At 38.2% G+C, this 25,217-nt stretch overlaps 1 protein-coding gene across 15 annotated transcripts in view; it reads left to right on the top strand.

The window, feature by feature from the left end:
- The window catches only part of ARHGAP15 (Rho GTPase activating protein 15), a 347,486-nt gene that overhangs the window by 233,798 nt on the left and 88,471 nt on the right, over window positions 1-25,217 (top strand). For all 15 annotated transcript variants that reach the window (XM_075092818.1, XM_075092815.1, XM_075092816.1 and 12 more), the window contains one exon: window positions 8,012-8,089. In XM_075092818.1, the coding sequence (XP_074948919.1) occupies window positions 8,012-8,089 (78 nt within the window). The remainder of the gene's footprint in view (window positions 1-8,011; window positions 8,090-25,217) is intronic.

The raw sequence follows: 25,217 nt of genomic DNA, 5'->3' as shown, positions 1-25,217 counted from the left end.
GCTTTTGAAGATTCCTAATATTCCTGAAAGATCTTTGGTCAAGCAGGGAAAAAACCAAATATTCTTCGTAAAGTGGCAGAGAACCATGGAAATCTATTTTATTTCAGATAAATTAAGCATTGGTCAGAATGGACCTACTAACCCATACATGAGAAGCAGTAACTGCAGCAAATGAGACCAAATAGGAGTGGTGAAGGAGGTATTAAAAGAGAAAACAAACAAACAAACAAAAAAGAAATAAACATTCACAAAATTAAATACTAATGTGTTGCAGAGAGAGAATGGCTATTTCCAAACCTTTGGTAATTTCAGATATTATACTGTGTTGCATAAAGCAAGACAATGTTATTTCCTTTTAAACTGCCATTCCAGTTAAGCCAGTGAGCTGATGTGTGTACTTGAGGACTGTATTTGGTAGGGATTTTTCTCCTTTAGCATAAACCTTGTTGATTTAAAAGTGAACAAAGATGAATCAGGTGGTAAATGTATTCATGTAATCATTTTCATTAATAAGCCGTTATAAATAATAGAGGGAAGGCTTTAAGTGTATAATTCTCTGTAGCACAATTGAGATTTTTCCACATCTTCAGCAGTAAGTTAATTAGAATCACCTGCATTTTCTTGGGCGGACACCAAATGGATTGCAAACAAAAACAGATTAAAATAGCTGTAGCTCATGGCATACAGATGACAAGATTCACAAAGAGGACAATCAGGCAATGAAAACCTCCTCTTTTTCAAACATTTTTAAAGGAAATTCAGCTCTTGTGAGTCGCTGTAAAAAGACGTTTGTAAGTGTTTTGCTGAAAGACTAGAATGGCTTTGTTTCTGATCCCATGATGAGTGAAAGAAATGTTTAAGAAAGATCACTTTACAGAGAGATTCAGACTGAAATGTGATGACTGTGATTCAAGCCAAGCCAAAAATTACAGCTCAGAATTAAAGGGGATGGACGTGGCTTGGGAATCCATTTTCCCACATTCCTGAATCTCAATCATCCCAGCCAATGTTTAAAAGAAAATACAGTGGAAAGCAATGAGGTCACTTTGTTTAGCTGCAAGAAGCGGGACTATCAGAATGGCAAAAGTATATATTGGAGGTCACGGCAAAATTACAGTGAACACGCTGCATGTTCGATGGTTTCATTCAAAAAAACCAGCTTCAAAGCTTAGTTTTGTTTCTTGTTACAGGGAGCCTTCTGAGTAAGTCTTGTTCCTGGGGCTTTTAAACCATAAACTTCTTGAATGTCAAAGACAGCGCAACACAATAGAGAAGACGATGAAGGCATGGCAAGCTTGATTTAGGCATTAAACAGCAGCCCTGCATAGCAGTGAACTGTGTGCTAGTTTAAATTGCACTTGCTTTGTGCTGTCGCTACCCTTATTTATTTGTATATAAATATCTAAGTGGAAATTCTACCATCAAGTGATATGAAACAGAATAAAATATATCATCCATCATATTCACTTGTTACTTATTCTCAGTATGTAATGCTCATATTCAGTGTTGTAATTGCTTCCATTAAACAGTTTCTACAGGGTCTTGAAAACAATAAGATCTTAGTCAAGCTTTTCTCCTTTCATTGCATCTTGAAGTTATTACCACAAGAAAAAATGAGATTCTCTTTTTATGTAGGAATGCCCCTCATCTTCTTGATATTATTGCAGCCAAACATAGAATTATTTCTTGTTAGCTAATTTCCTAAAGAGATTCACCAAAACTCATGTCAGACACCTCCTATAGGGTAATTTCTTAGCTTGTTAAGAACTAGTACAATTTCTCCTCTCCTTCCTTTCCCCCACTATCTCTGCTTTTACTAAATTCTGATGCAGTGTTGCATTTCTACTAACAATAGAATAACAAAAGTCTTCTTCATGCTACCTTGAATTAGGGCTTGTCTGTCACAAGTCCTGCAACAGGGCAGAGCTGGTCATCAGCCCAATACCTGCAAATCACGTGAAAAGTACTGATGGAGAGGACATCTCTCCATCCTCACTTTAATATGAAGCAACAAAGCATATATTTTATGTTTCATTTTATTCGCTTCAATATCAAGTACAGTGCTCTACCGGAGATCCTAGTTGTAGCACATGAAGAGGTGCAAACCCTTCCCTGCTTCTGTTTGATACTCTTCTTTCTATAATTCAAGGGTTCACATTGTCCCCTTTGCTATAGCACTGAGCTGAGAGATCATGTTCAGCTAATTATTTAAAACAAACTTCAAGCCCTTCGTAATGTACATCCAGAGAGTTGGATGTACCCGGTGTTTCTCCGCAGAAAAGCTTATTTTACCCGACTGTGACCATCTAAGTTAGCCGTTCAGACATTCCACAACTTTACCTGTCCTTATCGTCACTTAATATCTCCCTGATCTCTGTGTCATCTGCTTACTTTGCCAACAGAGATTTTTCTTCTCATTGTCCACATCTCTGATAAAGGTATTAGATGGCACTGGACTGAGAGCTCCACTCTTGAGAGGTCTGCCAGTTATGGCCTTGTTAACTGATATCTCCCATTAACTACCATATTTTGAGGTCTGTCATTGAGCCAGTTTTTAATCCATGTGATATATGCCCGGTTAATTTCATAAAATGCAAGTGCTTTAATCAAAATGTCATGTGGTACTAAGTCAAAAGCCTCATGGAAAGCCAAACATACTATTTCAACACCACAGCCTTTATCAACCAGACCTGTCAAAAATCCAATCCTATCAAAAAATGCAACAACTTTCCTAGACAAGACCCTGATTTCCATGAAACCATGCTGGTTGGGATTAATTATATTTTGCTAAGAATTATTTGTTCATAGAGTCCTGAACTAATTATTTAAGTAGACTGTCTGGGACTGAGGTCAGTCTAGCCAGTCTCCAAGCGCATCCCTCTTACGGCTTTTACAATATCAGAATAACCTTTCTGCCACTGTTCCCAGCCGTAGTCATTTCTGAGTAGTTCTCTAATTTTATTTGCAAATAAGAGACACATGTATATCATGAGCACCAATAAATGAAAGCTGATTTTTTTTTTTTCACAACAGTGATTGCCTCTCTGTCCTTCAGATTGACTTCCAATATCATCCACTGCTGGGTCTCCTAGGTTTGTTTGTCCTCGTCTGTCTGGTAGAGCTATGTAACACGACGTTTGTATGGCACCCACTTCCATGGTAGTTGAGTACCTTCTCTGGCCTGGGGATGGGACTTGTTTTCCTATCAGATGTTAGCTGTGATGTTGTTTTAAGCCTCACGAATGTGATCCTTTGAGGGGAGGAGTACAAGAAGTGGGTAGTTCTGACAACTGAAGCAGCAGGTTTGTTCCAGCAGAGCAGAGCAAATCCTGGTGTCACCCTCTGGCCCTGCTCGGGGAGTTTTAAGGCATCCCTAACCCTACACCAAAAGGCAACACTGAAAACCATGCTGAGTGCAGACAGTCTTATGTTCAAAAGGAGCTGGTGCTCATTTCAACCTGGCCTGCGTACCAAGCTTCCTGGTTCAAGTACCTTCAGCTCACACCACCCCTGCACTGCACATTTTACATCCATATGTCCCTTGTTTGCTGTTAATGCCTTCGTGTTCATTTTCTCTCTGTGGTGTAACTCCAATTTGTTTCGTCGTTCTCATCATTTTCACCTCTGATTTCAGTGGTGTCAGACAAAAACTATTTTTTTTTGCTCCCACGTTCACCTGAAACTCCAGGTACCTTTTGGAACCCTTTCCAGATACAGTACTTTTAATGGATTTTAATGTGTCAGATTTATTCTTTGCTACTTTTCGTAATTTTCCTTCTACTGGCATACAAATATTGATCCTTTTGTGAAACTTCTGTTGCACATTGTTCTGTGGTGTTTTTCTCATCGGACACATTATCTCGACATTGGTGCATTTGCTGCATTCACGCATTTCTGCTTCTTTAAATGACTTCATGCCTCACTTTTGTGCCCTTAGTAAACTTTTAAAAAATTGTTTATAAATCAGATATTTATGGTAAGATGCATATGAAAACACGAGGAAAGAATTATAGTTTTAGGGAGAACATACCCTGATAATGACCTCTCAAATATTTGTAAAGATAGCCCTGGGCATCTGAGCCCACAAAATAGTTTATAATACAACAGCTTGATTACATAATGATACTTTAGTTTTAAAACGTATGATCTTTCTGTTTATGGGAAGGCATAATAGGCTCCTTTGAAATACAATATTTTTGCCCTGAACATAACTGATTTTAAATGAAAGGACTAACTAAAGAATGCCTTTCTTCAAGTTTGTACTTCACTTTGTTGTTGAATCCAGCACGATGGTTTCTTTTACAAAACTCCTACCAGGCCTGTGGACCACACCTATTTCAGGATACATTAATTGCGAAAGTTTCATGGGTCTCTGTGCAGGAATTACCTAGCATCATTTAAAATGGTATGTTTCAAATCCTAAATCTTGTTAAAAAACAGAGAGAGAAATTTCTGTATACCACCCCCCCTTCTCCCCACACGTAGAGGATTTCCTTTTACATTCAGTTTGAAGATATTGTCAAACATAGGTTAACCTCAGGCAGAACGCAATGTGATTTGGGAGAGGGATTTGTTCTATGCAACAGAAAAGAATTAATGAGAACATTTCATTCAGGGCAGCTCATACAGCATCAGGACTACCTCAACCGATATCAAAATCTAGTATTTTAACATGTATGTTTGGATAAATATATCACCTAAGCTCTACTTTTTTCCTGTGCTTTTAATGTTTCTCTGCAATACCTGGTTCCGGCTCAGACTGCTATCGGAGCTGACGCTGACCTGCACGCATGTTATTTCCATTTTGCCTAGGAGCAGGAGTGCAAGAAATGTTCTTAAATAAGTGTTCTTCTAGCATCTCTGTGCAGTTGTGCAGAGTGAATATAATGTTCATTATTGTTCATGAATCTCAACCAAGCCAGACTTTGGTTCCCTTTTAACTTTCTCATCAGGAGTACCTGTATAATTTTTTAAATGAAAATAGTTAAAATTTGCCAATAGTTTGGCAGCTAAATTGATATATTCTTGAGTAAGTCCTTTTCCTATGTTTCTTATACCATTACAAAATTTAGGGGAGAAACACTGAAGTTGTTATGATGGATTTGGCTATCTTTTCTAATTGTGGATCCATCCTGTTCTCAGGTTCCTCATTAAAACAAAGAGAAACAGAGTTGGAGATTGGGATATAAAGCAAATAAAATACTTGTTCTCCTCTAGGGCAAAATCCACTGATTCTTCCCTGATAAACTCCACTCCAAAACACAAGAAGGTCACCCTATAGTGAACAACAATTGGACTTTATTACAATGAACATTTTTTTCGGAAACATTCTTTACCACTATACTTAAATGCCAGCACCAGATAGGAAACTCTGCAAGGCTTTTGTTTCATCTTGTTCCCTAAGTATTTATAGCCTGCCACGAAGAAACCCTGACAGCAGTGCAGTGATGTTTTTATTCTTGATAGAGGTGCCCTTAAAAGCGAATTTGTTTTGAAAATTGTTCATAGAATGAGCATATTAGGACTATAAAGACACATTCCTCTCTTTCTTGCTCTCTCTTTCTCTTTTGTGCCTAATTGGATTTCCAAAATAAGTTGTTAACAATCCAGCTAAGATGATGTGGTTGTGAAAAGGATGTCCAAATCCACCAATTTTCATTGGTTTGGTTTGGCTTAACTTTCAAAGTTCTTGGAGCAGAAAGTTGATGGCACGTGAACACTATAATTGGCTTGATATTCTTGGAATTTTTTAATTTTATTTTATTTTTTTCTCTCTGCCATATTGTATAGTGTCCAACTGAAATGCTACTCAGTCTTTGTTTCTGGACCGAAGTAAATTTGTAACAATAATAATGCACTTGTTTACTCCAGATCATTTTGTAAGATGTAATAACCTCCAATTTACAACATAGTTTGTCATTTTCACTCAATCTGGATAATTTATGTAGGTTCCAAATTGATGCTATTAACGTGAGACGTGGCTATTTCGCCCAGAGACGTGTATTGCTTTCACTTCCATACATCCAAAAAGGTTAAAAACTGAATTGAGTTAGATCCAAACAAAAGTTAACATTCTCTTTTGGGGCTTGCTTGTTTGTTTGTTTGTTTTATTTTTCCTCTTTACTTTCTGGTTTAGACTTCAATTTACATGATGCAATTCTTAATCCCTTACCACAGGAGTCCCACATTCCTACGCTGGGAATTACTCTTGCTCTCTCACCCTCCCATTACTAAAACAGAACGAGACTCTTCAGATTTAGGATAGAATTGCATTGCTTAAACATTTTAGTAATTTCCATTTGCTCATATGTTATATATCCAGTAGATGGATAACTTCCAAGTGTTCTTGATTACCAAATCCTTTTTGATTTCTCTTAAATAAACTTTTTCTTTATCCCTCTGTAACCAAAGGGGATTTTCCTGAAATGAATCATCACTCTCAGTATTATGTTGCAGGACACCCACAGGTGCAGGGTAGAAAATTGTCTAATAAAAATTATGATATGGAATTATTATGCATTTTTAAAATAGATTTTTTTAAATGTAAACCAAATCAGGGTGTTCCTAGCAGGACAGACATGAAAAAAGAACTGTCTTTTGTAGGGAGGGAAAACAAACACGCAAACAAACAAAAGACTTTATTTGGTTTCAGTCTGCATCAAAAGGAAAATTAAGTCTTTTAAAATGCTTCAAAATCAGTGAGGAATACCTCCAAGCAGTTGAGTCCACTGGCTGTGGCACTCATCTGCCAAGGTATGATGCAAGCATTTTTGAATTAAGAACTTGAACCTCAGCTCCTTCTTATTTAAGTGTTATAGCCAGTCTTCTGGGCTTTTGGACTTGTTTCCACCTTTTTCTACAGTTTCATTTTTGCCTTTTTCCCTACCCCAAATTGAAAAAAATGAAAATCCCCCTAGATACATTGTCAGGAAATATTTCCTGAAAATTTTTGGTTTTGACAAATTAGCATTTTCCAAGAGAAAGGCTTTCTCGGAAATTGCTTGCCAAAAGCTAATTAAAACTTGTGTTCCAAGTGGTGAGTAGCCTTAAAAAAACCTGTTCTGTGTAGATTCTCTTAGTTTCTTATGTACTTGCAAGTTTTAAACGTGAAATGACAATGTGCAGTTTAGTGTTTTCCATTTTTAAGCATGCAGATTCGGTCGTTGTTGCACAATAGATAATTCTCCCGGGAAAGGAGAGCAGTTCCCATGTGCTTTGAAATGCTACAGCTATGCAACCAGGGCTGGAAGTGCTATTTTAAACAGTCATATCAGCAGAGCTTGCTGTAGGAGATAATATGTCACAAAAGGGAGTATGACATCTAGTTTCACCTAGAAGATAAACCTTGAGTAGATATGCAGGGAGAAACAAGACTGTCAGGTTGTCCTTGAAAAGAATGGCCTATATTAATGAAGAAATGCACTCCAGGGCATATGCTATTTGGGATATTTAATTTCATCTTCAAACTTGTCTGATCTGCTATGAAGAATATAGCAGAAAAACGGTGGTTGTGTGTAGTCTCACACACGTCATGATTCTAGAGTGGGTATCTCGCTGCTTTATTTTCAGAAAGGTCACAGCCTCAGAAATTCACGTCTGAAAAAGCCAGACCCCAGACTGAGAAGTTTCCCCAGCACTATTAATATAAACACCCCACATTTAAGCAGGGCTGGCGTAGCATCGCGCGTATCCCAACCAGCCCTCCTCTACAAGCGCGAGAGCTAATTCACTCTTCCTTTCCCGTCACACTCAAATACCGTATTCCGCTGACAGAATTACAAGATAATTATAGTTAGGTGTTTTGTATTCACTTAAGTTAATCTACCACTTTTATTTTGCATTGTTGTTTTAATCAGGCAGGAGGCACTTCAGTTGCTGTCAGGTGGATTATTTTTCAGTCATTCACTACACTGCTCTTCTTCATACTTGTTAGGGCGCTTCTGGCTTCCTGACAGACGTACGAAGAAAAATACTTATATGATCTAAAATGAAATATGTGTTTCTTTTTCAGGTCTAGATGTTGATGGAATATACAGGGTTAGCGGCAATCTGGCAACAATACAGAAGTTACGATTTGTTGTCAATCAGGGTAAGTGATTCCTCCACCCTGGTAATGTTTTGTTTAGTACTTAACTGTCTCAGATGACAGTATTTCAGAATCTGCTATACATTAGTGGCATAGAATGATGAGCTGTGTTTTGGAAAAGAGAGGAAAGGGAAGGTGAAAAGATATTGCACGGAGGGAAATGTCAGCTAGGAGAGAGGGAAAAACAGCAGAGTAAGCAGAGGAAGATAGTAGCTAAACAGGAGATGAGAAACAAGCAAACAAACAAAAAACAAAAAAAAAAAAAGAAAAAAGGAAACAGATACATGAAATAAGGTGGCAAAACACAAAGCATGTGTAGAAACCTAAGAATCAAAGTGAGGGGAAAAAAAAAGATTAAAAGGGAAAATAGCAGATTGTTTGGATGCTGAAAGTTAAACAAAACCAAAAGTAAACCAGGGATCCAAAGGGAGCCAGCGAAAGAGAAAAAGGTGCTGAAAAGAACTGAAAATGAAATACTAAAAGTAGAGTACTGGCTCTGTCATAGTCAGTGGAAGACTTACCATTGATTTTTGAAAAGGCAAAGATTTGACCCCAGGAAATGAGAATAGGAAAGATTAATATTTCGGGGACCTGAGAACCAGAATTTTGGGGACCTGAGAACGTGTACGTATTTACCAAACATATTTCCACAGATTCCGCATATAATGAACATATTTCAACAAATACAAAAGAACATCTTTCCTATAGGTGGCCTAAATTAACCTAACATTGATCAATAGATACTGTTACAGGTGTGGAAGTTGATATTGGTAGCTAATTAGGATAAGTGACAAATACATTCACCTCTCCGAACAGTTTACTACTCTTAGCAAAGACTAACTATCCCCATACTTAACAGCTTAACCAATACCCTTGATGACAGTGAACCTCCTGATACTACTTAACAAGAAAATAAAATTAAGTTTCTCAGAAATTAGGAAAAATCCCAAATCTTAAATTGCATTTAAGACTTTGTATACTTTTGAATTAATCAAGTATAAATGTGAAGCTGTTACAAATTTTTCTCCCACTTTTATTAACACTTTTAAAGTTACCTGGAGACTATTACCAGAACTGCTAAACACTGTGTATCGCATGTGGTTTCTTAGAGGTGATAGCTGTTGGAGAACAACTTCCTCGATTAGTTTTGTACTGCACATAAACTAAGACTTTTGACTCAAAAATTCTGATTAAATTGAGAGAGATATTAAAACATTCCCACCTTCAAGCCTCCATTTAAATATTTACACCTCTAGGGAAGGTTTCAGGGGAGTAGTAGATGTTTGCCACCTCCTCAGCTTCTCCAGAACAGTCTTGTCTTCAGCTGAAACTGGAGGGTGAATTCTGGTTTATGAGGAATCAGTATTTATGCCAGTAAATTCAGGGAGACTGAATAAATCATCAGCCTCATAGTTTTGACTCATTACTTGGGTTCCCTTAGATTTATAGTTGTTGGGTATTTGTGTGTTGATAATGTAGTCTGCCTTGGCTTTCAAATGACCGTACACTGTATTTTGTTTGGAGACAGAGAGGCAATACTAGGATTTTCTATCCTTCTTCACCGCCTCGGATCTTTACTCAGGAAAAAATGTGCCATAAAAATAATGGTCCTGTCTATCACGTCTCGTGGCATCCAAAGGTTAATGTACTTGAGGTTAACATTACTGCTCAAGTTTTCACCTAAAAGAGATGGGCTGATTCTGTAAAGCTAGACAGAAGCCTAAGCTGGGTTTTTGCAGCACAGAGGTACCAGGCACCTTTTCCTTCCGGTTTATACCACTGTGAAAAATGAATATATAGAGGTGAAGTTAATGGTACATAGAAGGAACTCTGACACTGGTACTTAGGACATGTGCAAGAAATCTGCCTGTTGGGTGACCAATGGAAGCTGCAGGCAGGACACAGCTTGCTGAGGCACAGCAAACCTACCCCACGCCGTGGGGAGGCGGGGTGTACAGGGTTTATTTAACGCCTGCTTGGGAGGGCAATAGTGGCCTCCAACTGATGTCCCCAAGGACTTGTTGTCCCCTGTCAATTAGAGGCTGAAGACAAGCAGCAGTTTCAGATTGTTTCATGAAGTCACAAAAGTTACTTGGAAAAGCAGTATGTGCTCCCAACTTGTTTATTTACCAGTCCTCTAAAGCTCTGCAGTGGGATGATGTTTAATAACGCGCTCACCACACACCATTTTTTCACTCTGTAATTATTGCGATCTCCTAGGTTCAATTGCTGTACCTTCATTTTTCTGTAGTTAACAGTTGGAAAGCAGTATTTATATATACGATTTTCCCAAATAGTTTTTTTTTATTATAAAGTTTAATTTAATTATAAATGCAAACAAATGTTCTGAAAAAGCCTATTTACATTGCAGAGATTGACTGTGCAATCAGTTCTTAGACAGGCCAAATACTTAATGGGCTCTTTCTTCCTGCTTGCTTTGCTATTGTGTTACACCTACATTTATAGGATATAAGTAGTATGTATCACGTTGGAAATTAAAGATCATAGAAGAGACTCTAAGCTGGCTGCTGTATCAGAGTATTTTTTATTTGTATAATAATTAATTAAAATATAGCAAAGCTTTATTTGGCTCCTTTTCCTATGCTGTTAATATCAGCTGTAGCATCAAAAATTAAATAAGAGAGAACTGGTGAATATGAAAGGAAAACAAACTAACAGTTGACAGCTTCATCATTAAAGAAGAACGGTAAAAAACTAAAAAGACCCTTGAAATTCTAGATATTTTGGGGTGAAGATGGGTGTAAAATAAAAAAAAATGCCTTGTATCTTTTTAAATTCTCTGCATATACTTTGTGTTTCCTCCTCATTTCTTGAGCTAGACAGCTCCAGAAGGGGGCTTTGACCTTGCCAACACAAGCATCAGCAGAACAAACTACCTTATTTACTTTATCCCTTTCACGGAGTTTTCTTTTTCTATAAAAGTCTATTGATATCACACCTTTTTTGCTTCTGTGCAACAGGATTATCTTTTATCTATGATTTATTTTCCCATTTAGAGCTGAAAAGATCAGTTGATCATAAGAGGACCAGGCTATAACATCTCTCAGCACTTTCGAGACTCTTAAGTCATCATTTTTCAAATCACTGAATCAAGGCAGTAGAAGCTGTTTGGACCAATACTGACATCAGGACAGTCGTGCTTTTCTTAGTCTACAAGCAGTAAAAGCAATTTGGTTTTGGAAACTAAGCTACCAGCCATTCAATATTTCTGGCTGTTAACCTATGGCAAAGGTTTCTATAATAACCAGAGACATTACACAGAGACGTCCATTCTTCTTACGCTTCCTGTACTATTGGTTAGGTGTAATAGTTACAATTTAAAAAAATATATATTTTTTGGTACTTGGCAGTTTTTTAGGGCTTTTGTGAAAAATCTGGAGGACTTTTGCTGATTTTAAGCAAGGTCCAGTAAGTTAAAGCCTTTACAGATATTTATAAAGATATTCTTTTAATTCACACCTGTAGGAAAAGGGATGAGATTTTATAAATGGGTCTGTTAAGCCACGTAAAGCGTGCTGGCAGTTCCAGGGTACGAGGATGCTACTAAAAAGATCAATTGTCTTGGCCCAAAGCCCTGGGGTGGGGCTGACATGGACCACGAGCCCATGGGCAGGGGCGGGGAAGCCCCAGGTGGGGTTACTCAGGGCCATTAAGGCACCACTATATGAAAGTGGGGACAGTTGGGAGATACTTTTCCAAAGCAAGCTTCTGACCTCATAAAAAATGCTAACAGTGAGGCAAAAAGTGCCTGAGAAAGAAAAAACAGAGAAAGGGAGGACTCTTCATCCATAAGGGTGTTAATAGGTAAGTAAGAGTGTGGATTTATGGCGTGCTCCCTGCTCTGGTCAAGCCCATCGTGTTGATGCACACTGTGATATAATGGGGTGAGATGGTTGTGCTAAAGCCTGGGGGTTCCCTGTCCTGCTGCAGGCGCCTGTCCCAGCAGTCCTCGATTGCCTTCTGTGTTTGAAGATCAGAGGTACCTGGGTGAGGAGGTAGAAGCTTACTTTATGCCTCCTGCGCTAATCCGCTGGGTAGCTGGCAAGGCATTCAATTTCTACGACTGTCAAACAAGCAATTTTCATGAGTACTAAATTAACTGAAAAAAATGGAGCTATAAAGGGTTCATAACACATTGCTGAAGCACTAGGATTCTATCCTAATGCATATATGTTCAGGGAAACTAACCATAGAAATACAAATTTCAATACTTATTGGTTCATTCAGTACGTGTTGGTTCATACATAATACAAGAGAGCTCCTAATTGTCTTTATATCCAATGCTTTGTTTGCAAAATGCTTGGTATTTGCTGTACAGATGACCTTTGCATCCCGTTATTTCATTGTGAATACCTTGTGTGTTAACTGCAAAACACCACGTACCATCCAAAGGTCAATTACTGTGTTTTTACGGCTTGGTTACTATACTTATGTACAAAAGGAGGGGGGGGGAATATGAATTTTTACAGAGGCTAAATATTACGTTATTGCAGAGAGGTACATTTCTTATGGAACGTGGGAAAGGACAGCCAAAGATATCTGATTTGGTAACTACATTGGGGAAAAGGTGAATTTAATCTTACCCTGGTATTACCTGGAGGTGATAAAAATCATTTTGGCAAAAAGAATTAAAATATTTCTGTTGTTCCGTCTGTCAGAATATGCTGGCATATAATTCAGTTTAAGAAAAAATAAAAGTAAAATTTAAACCACAAACACGTGAACTGATTGCGAATATTTATTAACTAAATAATTTAATAATAAAGAAAATGCCTACTTGATTAATTGTTACAGAGTAAAAATTACAATAAAACTGTCTTGATCAGTGCTTTGCAGAAGCACCATTACTGTCTGTGCAGTTGTTTAACAAGGATTTAATTGGAAAGATAAGTGAATGCACATTTAAAAGTATTGTTAATTTGCTTTATAATCACCCCATCCTTCACAGTATTGACAGCACCAGGCACAAACCCCTTTCTCTTTTACAAGTATTATTTTCCATATGTGCACAATAAATTCTGAAGCAGTAATTGGAAATTTTATGGATTTCAACATACCTAGTGTTTTGAGTTTATAGGTGCCATATCCCCTCTCTAAAGGTAGCTCATAGGTGGTATTGTAAGTAAAATTCTTGCCTTTTTATTACCTATGGGCCGTTTTGGAGGCTGTGGTGTGGCAGTTTGTTAGGTTTTGGGGGTTTGTTTTTGGTTTTTTCTTTCCTAAGGAATATCTATTTGCTATTTACTTTTCCTTTCCATTTGAAATATCAACAAAATCCTCGTTACAACATTATTTTTGATTTAATAAACAACAGCCATCAAAAACAGTAATCTTCAATATGTTTATATTCCATCTGTACTTATATTTATTGTTCTAAAATGGCTTAGATTAATCTAATTGACAAGTAAGAGCCCAGACCATATGAGCAGCTAAGGATGATACCTTTAACCAGCAGGATTCTTCAACTGTACTGACAGGTTCTTTATCAATGAACTATGAGAAAAGAGGAAGAAATCTTGGGATTTCTTTCTTTCTTTTTTTTTTTTTCTAATATTACTGATTATACAAGCTTGCTGAGACCATATGTCTGAGCCTCGGCTATCAGGAACCAGAATGGTTTCTTGGTTGGCTCTGCCTCGATGTGCAGAGCCCGTGGAGCTGACGCGAGGCTGAAGCTGCCTTTGAAACAGAGCCGCTGGGTCAGCACAAATGGGCTGGGTGGTTTTGAAGCAAGCACTTAGAAGGAAAAAAAAGAAAGGGGGGGGGGGAAGGGAGTGGGAAACTGGGGAGGAAAAAAAAAAAAGAGTAAAAGAAAAAGAAACAGCTCCGTTTGACAGCTTTATTTCTTTAAAATAAGAAAAAAGATAAAAATCAAAACTCCCCATTCAAAAATACCGGAGTCTTTCCATTGACCCAATATATCCATCTCAAAGGCAGCCAGCAGCTCCGGTCCTGCGGTTAACAAAGGCTCTGTGGGCAGAGGAGAGCAGGTCCTCTGTCAGCTGCCGGCTTCCAGAGGGCAGATACAAACAATGGGGTCCAACATGATCGTCACAGACTTTATTTTAAAATTGCAGCAAGGATCACTGCAAAAAGGGGAAAAATAGAAAGGAATTGGTTCTCTCTTGCAGTCGCTTTCCTTTCTGTTTGTGGGTCCTTATTTTCTTGTGCATATACATTAGTGAGATTTCCCATTTTGTCCTGCCATTTTTAGATGTTTTAGGAGGCTATAGATTGTATTTTTCATGCATATGTGAGTATGCGTGGAAACACGTGAATGTGGAATGTGTCTTGGTGGGGCTCTGACCTTAAAGCCACCTCCAGACTTGGTGACGTTCCCTGTGTGACCAAGTATGGCCCAGACAGCAAAGCCTTCCTCGCTTCTGCCAGCAGTTATTCACGTAACCCGTCTCACTGAGAAACCAGTAAGAGCGGTCCAAAGTTCACATTGGAAGTATCAGGCTCAAACTGGGTTACTTGCTAGCTGAGAAGCAAAATGTCTTGAAAGCCTTAAGACAAAAATAGTTTTTTCTTTCTTTTTCACACTTCCCAGGCAAGCACAGAAAATAAAATGGACTGAAGCAATTTTCAGAAATAATTATAAAACAGCTTGTTTCTGGGTTAAGACCCGCATATGCCAAGCTGTAGCCAAGCATTTCATTTTTTAAAAAATTTTTTTTCCAAGCTTTAAAACTCTGACAACAAAATACTTTAATTGAGCCCACAGTAGTTCATGAATCAATTAATATGTGCATGTTACTGATGTGGGTTCTTCCCTTTTCTCTCTGCGTCTGAATGTCTATTTTAAGATACAGAACATTTATTTTTTTTTGTATTCAGAGGAAGGTGTGGTTACCATGTCTTACCCTTCTCTTTCCAGAGGGGAAGAAGAGGAACTACAGTACTCCAAAGAATGATTTGTGAATATAAGTCAGATGATGAAACCTGATGGAAATACTAATTTTTGCAACCAATGTTTTGAATTATTTGTAAATAATGTGCATTGTATACAAAAAAAAGGGACGATAGAGCTAGAATATTAATGTTTTCCCAATATAACTTATTTTGTTTTCAGTGTGAAGGGAAAAAAAGAAAAAGATCATCAGACTGGGCAAGTAAGGCGTATAAATCTGTAGCTCTTAGACACTGTAAATTTTCTCTTACCAATGGTATTGTCATGTTTTTCTTTTCAATGGTGTGATGAATAAGTGGGTAGAATGGGGCAGAAGAGGCAGTAAACTAGGTTAGTGTGGTCAGCCACAAACATACCATGGATTTTATGGCACGTATTGTATGATCAAGCATTTAAGACACGCCTTTTATTTCTTTTCTAGCCACAGCATTATTTGCTTTACAATAGCTTTTTGCTTAGTAACACTTCAAGAAGTTGAAGAGCTTCTTGATAACCCCTCAAGGAGTGTTATTTAGGCGCTGAGAGGACCGTAGTTTTGCACGCTGTATCAAGGGATTGCCTTTTTTTGGGATGCTCTTCGTTGTCATGGGTGACTCTTTGTTTGGGTTTGTTGTTCTGATAGTAATGCTACAGGAAATACCATTCCTCAGAGCTCCAAAATAACAAGGAAAGGAAATAATTTATTGAGTCATTTGTTAAAAGTATTAACAGGAAAACTTTCTAACCTCGATTTTTAGGATGACGGAATAATCTCCAGAAGCTGGGGGTTGCCAGACTTGTTTATAGATAAACCGAACCAAGTGTCAAAGGTATTCTGCATGGGATGGTCTTGTGCTGCAGGGAGATGGATACCCTGGAGAACTAAGCTGCATAGTTCCTACTTAAAGTCGGTCATCCTCAATGTCTTTCAAGATCATGGTGTGGCCTGATATTTGGGGTGTTCTTCTCCCCTGTGGTCAATATCTGTAATTGTGTGGTTTATATGTAATACTAGCCGGCACATACGAACGCGCAATGCGGTCTGCAGCAAAAAGGGCGGTGTTATGTGTGGATGTATGTGACATAATATTATGCAGGGTGGCATGGGATGAGAAGTTACCACACTGCGGAATTAGGCTTTATCATGGTACTCGTGGTCTCCTGTATAATGTGAACTGGGAAAACTAAATACTGTGGTAGATACAGCTGCTGTGAGTAATGAGTGAATTTGGTCGGGGGAGACTTCGGTAACGCATTTAGCTGTTGAACTCCATTGGTTATTTTAGTGGGAGGTAAGAGTGCTGGGGACCAAAATGGGACATCACTGGGGCCAAACTGGAAAACTTTAGAAAGAAAACATCTAGGAGAAAAAAAAAGAATCTAAACTACATCTTCTATGATCTTTGGAAACTTTTGCTTTTATGAGGAAACCTATGTTCTTTTATTGACTGTCTCATATGTGAATGTAGTCTTTCTTAGAAATATATTCCTCCTGAAAACAAAGTTTTGTCTAAGAAATTTTCAAGACACTCATACTATCTTTTTTGATGGACTTAAAATTGAATATTCCTGTCCCCTCCCTCCCAATTGTTATTGTGCAACTCGGTGGATTTTTTTGCATAAGCAAATTATCGTGGTCTTGGAAAGCATCTTCCCTTAATACAATCTTTGGACATTTTGGCCTTGATTCAGTTACCTCATAATTAGATTTTAGTGCCACTTGAGAGGATGCTGAGTATCAGAGTGACACTCACAAGGCTGTCAGGTCTAGCAGGGGATACACAAGAGAGTTGTGCCCTTGGAAACTGGGTGTCAGAAGCCAGGTGAGATGTCTTAGAGCATTTAAGAAGCTTTAGATGTCTATATATGGGCAAATGAATATTTTTTTCTTGACTACACCATTGGCTTTTTCCCTTAAAAAAAAATCCTGTCATATTTGTGTGTGTAGAAATATTGCATATATATTTAGTGGGAAAAACATGATTTATAAAAAAGGAGCTTTAAAAAATCTTGATACAGAAAAGCATTGTATCCCACTGTCCTGAACATAGTACATACCTAAATATAAAGCAAGAGACTTCCCTTTCTCCTTCCCTTGCAAGTCTTAATTTGCACTTTAGGCTTATTATTGTAGGGATTATTAAACATATTAATTTAAACACTTGGAGAGGTAGTCACACTGTATTTTAATTTCCAAGTTATGCATGATACCAGAGTCTTAAAAGTGAGAATGTAGCATAGCTCTCACTTGAGTTTTCAGCTCTCATCTGAATGTTAACACTGTTCAGTCTGTAGCGTGCTTGTTGTCAGTAAAAGTAACAGGGATTGTTCAGATCTCTTGAGATCAAAGGTCCTGTTTCCCAACTCTACTGTAACAATCTGAGCCTAATCAAAACCCTCCATGTGGACAAACACCTCAGGGTGAGTTGTGAGAATGATGCCTTTATGAATGCGTGGTTCTAATTGCAACGCATTGTCTCTTCTTCATATAATTACTATTATTATTTATACAACATAACTATGGTAAAATTTTGAAATAATCAGGATGGGAAGAATTGAATATAGAGGAACAATTATTTTATAATATTTTTCCCTTCTACTTCACAATCAGTGTCCAAGATGCAGCCAAAGCTGCTAGTTTATAATCCTTTTCTGTGACCCTGTTGCACACACCCTTTTTTTTTTCCCTATTACCAGCTGGCATCACGTGGAAGGCTTGGCTCATCCATGAGTTGCAACCTGGGCTGACATTGGGGTGTATATAGGCAGGAGGTATTTTGGGGTGACCGCAGCCTGGAGTTAGGCTATGCCGTATTCCTGCTATAAACCTCAGCTGACTGAAGTATGGCATTCCTCACCCCTCTCAATCTGAGTTAAGATCATAATACGAGGCATCTTTAACCTGAAACCAGTTTTCAAATGATGTTACCAAACTGGCTGCAGTTGGGTTCATCCCACTTATAAACCCCATGAACTGTAAATACGGGACTGTGTAACTCTTAGAAGGTAAAAAAAAAAGTCTCCTGAAAAAGAGTGCTATTGCTGGTTTTTTACTTATTGTGGTATAACAGAGAGATGTCTTCCCCCCCTCTTTTTCCCAGTGTAATCAGATAATTAAAAAACAAAAAAACCCAGGGATTTCAAAACATATTTCCATCAACCAACATTATGTGCTTATGATACAGAAGATTGAGAATGACTTAATTAAGTAGATAGCAGCAGTGAAGAGATGACGGATGTGAGGAGGCGGAGATTACTTGTTTGTCATGGAACTTTCTTTAGCTGGTGTCGGATGCCTTTCTAGAGACAGAGCATCAATGCAAAAAGAAAAGGAAAACACAGGAGAAGAATGGCTAGAAGGTTGTATCACTTTGGTGCTAAAAGCTATTTCCTACTGTAAGAACAGTTACCTGCTTGCTCAGAGTATTGTTCAAGGATAATGTGGACATCAGCTGAGGAGACAGGATAACTAGTTTCAGAATGAGCCGTAGACGGTGGTCAGAGAAACAGTACGCTATAGCATCTGAATAACTTCAGGCAGGGCTGCGCGACGCTGACTTGAGATCGGTACGGGTCGGACGGGAGAGGATTGGTCTTGTCTAGAAACCAGGGTGCAATTGGGAAGGCAAACTAGAGATGTGAAACTCTGTGTGAGGACATCTGGGCTAGAGATTGATAACAAAAAGACACCCAAAACAGCTGAAAGAGCAATATTGAGGGCTTGTGGCATGTCCTGCTGAATCCGGAGGAAAGAAACTTTTGTTTTTTCTCTGTTTAATGCTTTGCACAAATGAAGATGCTAAAGCAACTTAGAGATACGTATTCTTGATTCGGAGCCACATGATAAAGCATTCAAACATAATGCAAATAATTGCAAACTGATGTATCCAGCAGTTGTTTTTTTTAAAAAATGAATAAATAATTTAGCTTTACACATGGGCAATCCTTGCTAAAAATTGCAAATCAGAACTCTTCTGTTTGAATGTATTTTATTTTGTTAATGGATTCACTAATATGAAAGGCATCTAATTGTATAATGTATTATTAGTCATTTTCTTTGGCATCCTATTAACTTTAAATAATTCTAATATTTAACATTTTATAACATGCACAACAAAGTTGTTCTATCTCCAGCAGAGAAAAAACATGCATTAATAATAAATTTTTCATAACTCTTTCTGCTGTGTATGTTGTGATACACATTTGAGCAGAAGCATTGAAAATTGACGTGTAAAACAGCAAAGCATGTTATATGGCATTTTAAAAACATACATTGCAATATGCTATGGTCCTGTAAATACAAGAGCTAGAATATAATTCAGTACAATTAACTTATTTTAAAATTGAGCCACGTATAAATTGTGGTAGGATATATAACTAAGTGCATCTACTAAATGTCTTTTCAGCGATGGCTGAACTGGAGTGTATAAAATGGTGATTAATGGCTACTAATGGAAGCGGTCTCCACCACAAGTTGTGAGCACTGTGGTTGTGGCCGAGTATAATAGCCACGCACAGAAACACTGATAATCTCTTGCAAATCCCCAAGTCTTCCTGGGCTAGAAATAAGATGACAGGTCACAATAGAAATTTTCTCCTTATGGCGTTTTTGTTTTTTTTTTTTTTTTTTCTTTTGTTTTAGTAGGTCAGAGCTTGTTCCCGCGTATTGTGGAAGTATTATGGGAATGAGCAGTGTCTAAGCTGCTTAACAAATGCACACTTTCCCAACACCAATCTGTTTTCTGGGGACAGCTAGGCTAGTGCTGTACAGCATCCTCTCAGTTGGGTGCTATTAATGTTAATAAAATGCACTTAACACTTAACATCTCAAGATCTCAAAAGAGCTTGCAAAGCAGCATCATTATCTTTACATTATGGGTACGGAAAATGAAGGATAGGGAGAGTAAACGAATTGCCCAAGTTTCCATGGTAAATCAGTGACAGAGCCAGGAGCAGAGCCAGAATCTGTTGATTTATAGTCAGCCCTCTATGTAGTGCGCCATGTCTTTTCACCAAACTCCATTTGCCAAGTCCCTACCGTGTACAGAGGGTGCAGATAAGGCTGCAGTCGCCCTCTGAAATGTGGATTTTGGGCTCGGAATAACGCAAAGCCAAATCAGATCTTCCAATGCGGGTCTCCCTGTGATGCATCCCCAAGCGCTGGGCCACCTGTGCAATGGACAGCGGTGCAAAGATCCATGAATAAGCTGCTTTAAATTCCTCTGTGCAGGGGCTACAGAGTAAAGGGACCTTGTCCTTGAGGAGCCGCAAGTACGTTTTACATGTGAATGAGGTCCTGGTTTTCATTCCTGTGGTTGTGGGGATGCATCACCACGCATTGTGTTTTGCATGACTAAGCCTTGTGGAGCTGTGTGTTTGCACTGAGTATTTTCTAGTCGCTTTTGAAAATGACTACATCGAGATAATATATGAGCAGATATGTATGTTGAAGGGCTTGTGCTAACATCTCTGTGAGATACCAAAATATTACTAGCTATATTTGGTAAGTAGGAAAATGAGGAGCTGAGTAACATGCCTAAGGAAGTTTCTGATGATTCAGGAATAGGAACCAAATCTCCTTGCTTCAAATCCTTTGCCCTAGCCCCAGGGTCATCCTCCTTTCAGCTCTCTTGGGAGGCACAGACCAAAAGCTACAAAGAACCGGCTGTCTTCCCGCCACTGCAGTTCACGGGAACAAGCAGACAGCCGAGGGGTGGTTTTGGTCAGTGTGTTCAGCCCTTGCAGGTGGGCATCCTTCCCTATAGGAGCAAAACACCTTCAGATTCCCCCTCGCAGTTTTATGTCTCTGTTTACAGTAATTCTTATCAGTTGTAATGGCAACGTTAGTGATTAAGTTCTTCAGTGCATTTGCGTGTGTGTGCTTGCATTTCAAGAGGTTGCTCTTGTTGCCCTCTTCACTACATACCTTTGCTCTTCAAGGAATTATTTTAGACTAGGAGAACAATATAATGCCTCCCAGCCCTCTGACTGCCTTTCTGGGATTCCTGCGGGGCCACGTCCTGCCTGCTGAGAAGCTCTGACTCAGCTGGAGTCCTCCAGTTTAATCTGAAAACATAATCGAAGGCACTGAGTTACCTACAGGGGGTTATTCCCCCCCTGCCAAGCCTCCATACATGCCTGGACTGGTCAGACCTCGCGGTACAAGCAGCATTTATCTTTAGCATTCGTTCTTCCTGCTGGCCAACCAGTCTTCTCCACCTCTGGTCCCATCTCGACCCAGTTTGAATTTACTGAAGTGCTTCCTGCTGTTCCCCTACTACAGTCCACTGCAAAGGTGCTGCAATTCAGGCATCTGCTTACTTTCTTCCCACTACTGGACTAAGCATTTGGGGTTCTGCCAGCAGAAGATAGGGCCATGTAATGCCACGTTTTAATATAAATACAAGTCGGTGGCTGCTTGTTCTCCAGCAGACTTTCTGGCCGCAGCCTGGGTGAATAGGTGTGTGTGTCTGAAGTCAGCTTGGCTATCCACAGCTCCACAAATGGGTGCAGATAGCTGCATACAGCTTGCTGGTTTGGTTTTTTTCCCCATCCTGCATCTAAATAGGCCCTAAAAATCTGAGTTATTCTTTTCCTCTTATCCTGGTAAGTGATATCAGAGAGCTTTGAAAGACTTCAGGTTCGCAGTAAAGCTTGCAGTGCTATGTAATTTTGTGTATCTGTGCTGTTGAAAACTAAGAATGTAGGTCGATCTTTGTATAAAAAGAGCTAATATAAGGTGGACAACTTTATTACACATCCCTATGCATTTAAAAGTCCCAGCTGGAAAAGAAAGCAAGATAGCAAGAAACACAAACATGTGTTGGATTATTTCTTGTTAAGCAAATGTAGTACTGTGAAAGATTGACAGCACGGGAAACTGGAGTCCTCCATTTATCCACACTTCATTTCTATCCATTTATCCACACTTCATTTCTAATATCTGGCTTCAACAGCAGATTGTAACCATAGAAAGGCTATAGACTCTGGGTGAAATGGCATTCCCTTTTGGATCCAGTTTTATAAAAGAAAACAATTATTCACAGAATGCATGTCTTTATTCTTTATTGCACATTTCAAAGTCTCCATGAATACTCATTTGCATGTGACAGCTAATGCTGCATCTTGTATTGGCCAGTAAGAGGCATGATTGCACTAAATTGGAAGCAGCAGGCACAGGTTTTCTTTTAAGGATGGGGGTGGGGGTAGCCATCCACTCGTACTGTTCTCAAGTCTTCAGTCAACACGCTTTTAGAACAGTTGCAAGTCTAGTTACTGGGATAATAAATCCCAAATTAACTGAATATGCAGATTTCAATTCCATTAGGTTACACTCTTTAAATTGACATACCCTTCACTTTATCTTTTGTTAACAACCCCAACTTTTAAAGCAATCGAGAAGCGGAGAATTGAAAATACTAAACTTGTACTTCAGGAGTGAAAATTGAGGACAGTAACATTCCCCAAACTGATATTATCATTTCTTTTTCCCCCTCTTTCTTTTTTGGTAAACCTCAATAAGTACATTCGCTCACCCTGCATAATTTTTTCAAATGGTCTTGTTATCTGAATGACACACGGGATAGCAGAATCCCAGAAATGCAGAAAGGCTGTTGCCGCCAATGCTTACAATAAAATCCATGTATGCAGCAGCAACAGAAGATATTTATTTGGTAACACATTCCTATTGCCTTTTGAAATGCATGCAGTTTCGACTCGGAAGCACTGGAAGATATCGAGATAAATACTTCTATGGTTTCTATGTAATCCCTTTGAAAATTATCTGGAATATAATGGGGACAAAAGCAGCTCCTTGAAAACTACCCGAAACTCACTCTCTTCTTAAATGTAATCTCCCAGCAAAATAAGGGAGCGTAGGAACTAGATGTTCATAAAAGTGAGGAGAACAAGAAAAACACCTTGAAAAGGTTTACTATAGAAAAGAGCCTATCATGATTATTCATTTCCAAAATCTTAAAATTGAAAGCTGCTTTTTTTTTTTTCTTCTTATTTCCTGACAGCTACAAGACTTTCATACTTTTCCCTAGAAAGCCTTAAAATGCCATATGAATTAATTGTAGCTAAAACATCAGAAAGTTTTTCAGGCATGCAGTTTCACGACGAGATTACCTGCAGTACGTTTCTTCCAGCAAGAAAACTATGTAAAACCATTGCATTCCAGTAACAGACAGGACTTACTTTGTAAGATGGATTTCAAAAGATCTGGAGGCTGCTGTTCCTTATAAAACTATGCCAAAGACTATTTAAGTGGCCAGTAATATAAACATTATGCTACTAACACTGAACAGTTTATCACATAAATATAATTGTCTTCTTTCAGAAGAATAATAAAAGCCGAATCCATATGTTACACATTATTTAAAATTGTTTTCTGCAAGATGTATTAATCCCAGCGAAGAAGCAATCCTTCTACTATAGGAGTATAACAGCAGTTTTATTTTATTACATTGTCATTGTTTAATTTGTTTGTTCCCGGTAGTAGTTTCACAGATTTTTATGAACTGTTACTTTTATGGAAAGTCAAGTTACAAATGATGGACGCTGTTTGCTTTCAGGAAAAGAAAGGTTACGAAGGTAGATAATGTATTTATTTATTTACTTACTGTACTCAACTTTGAAAAAAATCCCTCAATTCTTAGCAGAAGCTAAAATAACTTGTGGTTTGTAGACCCAGGGGGCACATATTTTGATATTGCTCCTCAGCAACTCTGCTAGCTCTGCAGTCTATTCAAATTTGGGAGCAGAATTTAAAGCTCAGATAAACAGCGTTTAGCAGCAATGGCTGCGCAGAGCTTACAGTTTATCTTTACAGAAATGTGATCTTGCAGTTAAATGTCGTTTTGTCTATTTGCTTTTATGAATCTGAGCTGAATGCTCTAGCGATAACTTATTTGCTAAATACTCAGCGTCACTTTGGACGAGGTTATTTTCCATTGATTAAAAAATAACTATTATTTTTTGAGGTAAAATAAGGCTTAGTTTTGAATTCTTCTCTTCTAGAATTTAAAGTTATTAACTGTCATGTGCGAGCCTGAACTCTAGATTACTCGTAGTTTAACTTAATGACAAGATGAGACTTTAAATAACTTTGAGACAAAAAACAGGTCTCAAAAATTGGCTGTTTAAACGCGACACGGAAAAAGGGCTTAAGCTGCTGAAATATTTTGGGCATGTTCACATCTGTAAATGAGGCTGAAATATCTGGCCTATTTAAACATGAACAAATCTAAAAATATTTTCATTTTAAAAAATTATAGCAGGCTCACCGATAAAACAGTCTTTGTGAGGCACCTAAAAAATAAATGTAAGAGAAAGTACATAATGCCAAGTGTATGAAGTATTTAAATTAAAATACAAGTCAAAATCGAAGTACAAGAAAAATAAAAAGTTACTATTTCATTTTGTTTCATAGTTAACTCCTTGTTATCAAATATGCAAAACACAAAGGAGGCTTTCTGAACTCGGCTACGTAACGATTGGTTGTAAGAGCTGAAAGAAATTTCTCTGTGCTAGAAAATGCACGTTGCCTGCCTTCTTTTAGCCAGAGTCTTCATCAGCTGGAATACCACCAACTTTCTTATTTGCTGTCCATATCCCAGTAGGAAGCACGTTGCCATTGCTTGTTGGAATCACGGTCAGATCCTACAGTTATTCTCTGATTTTTTGATTTTTTTTTTCTAATGGGTTGTGGTTTGAACATTTCTTTGACTGAAGTTAGTCACCAGCAAAGCTAAATCTCATGGTTGCTCTGTGCTGTACTGCTTTTAGTCTGACCGGTTTTGATTAAGATATCTTTTACCTAAGGAAAAAAAACAACAACCCAGACTAAACAACAAAACAAAACACCAAATCACAGCTTTTCCTTTGTCCTTTTAATCCTGGCATACACTCTTCAAACTGCATAATGTCATACATTAATACATATATATTTGTATAGACAAACAAGTCTGTGTTTAGATAGATGCTGACTCCGAATATCTGAGGCGTAACATTGGCTCTCTTCGTGGGCTCTTACGTCAGTTCATCTCCTTGTGCCTCTGTTTCTCGCTGCACCTTTTGTCTGCCTTAATTGCTTAGATTATAAACTTTTTCCTCATTCTCACTATGTGCTTTTATAATGCCTGACACAATGGGGCGTGGGTCTTATTAGGGCGTCTTGTCACTACTGTGGTTATAATAATCCAGACGGTGATACTA

Source organism: Phalacrocorax aristotelis, chromosome 5 (genome assembly GCF_949628215.1).
Source record: "Phalacrocorax aristotelis chromosome 5, bGulAri2.1, whole genome shotgun sequence".
Lineage (NCBI taxonomy): Eukaryota > Metazoa > Chordata > Aves > Suliformes > Phalacrocoracidae > Phalacrocorax > Phalacrocorax aristotelis.
This window is presented reverse-complemented; position numbering and strand designations above follow the sequence as displayed.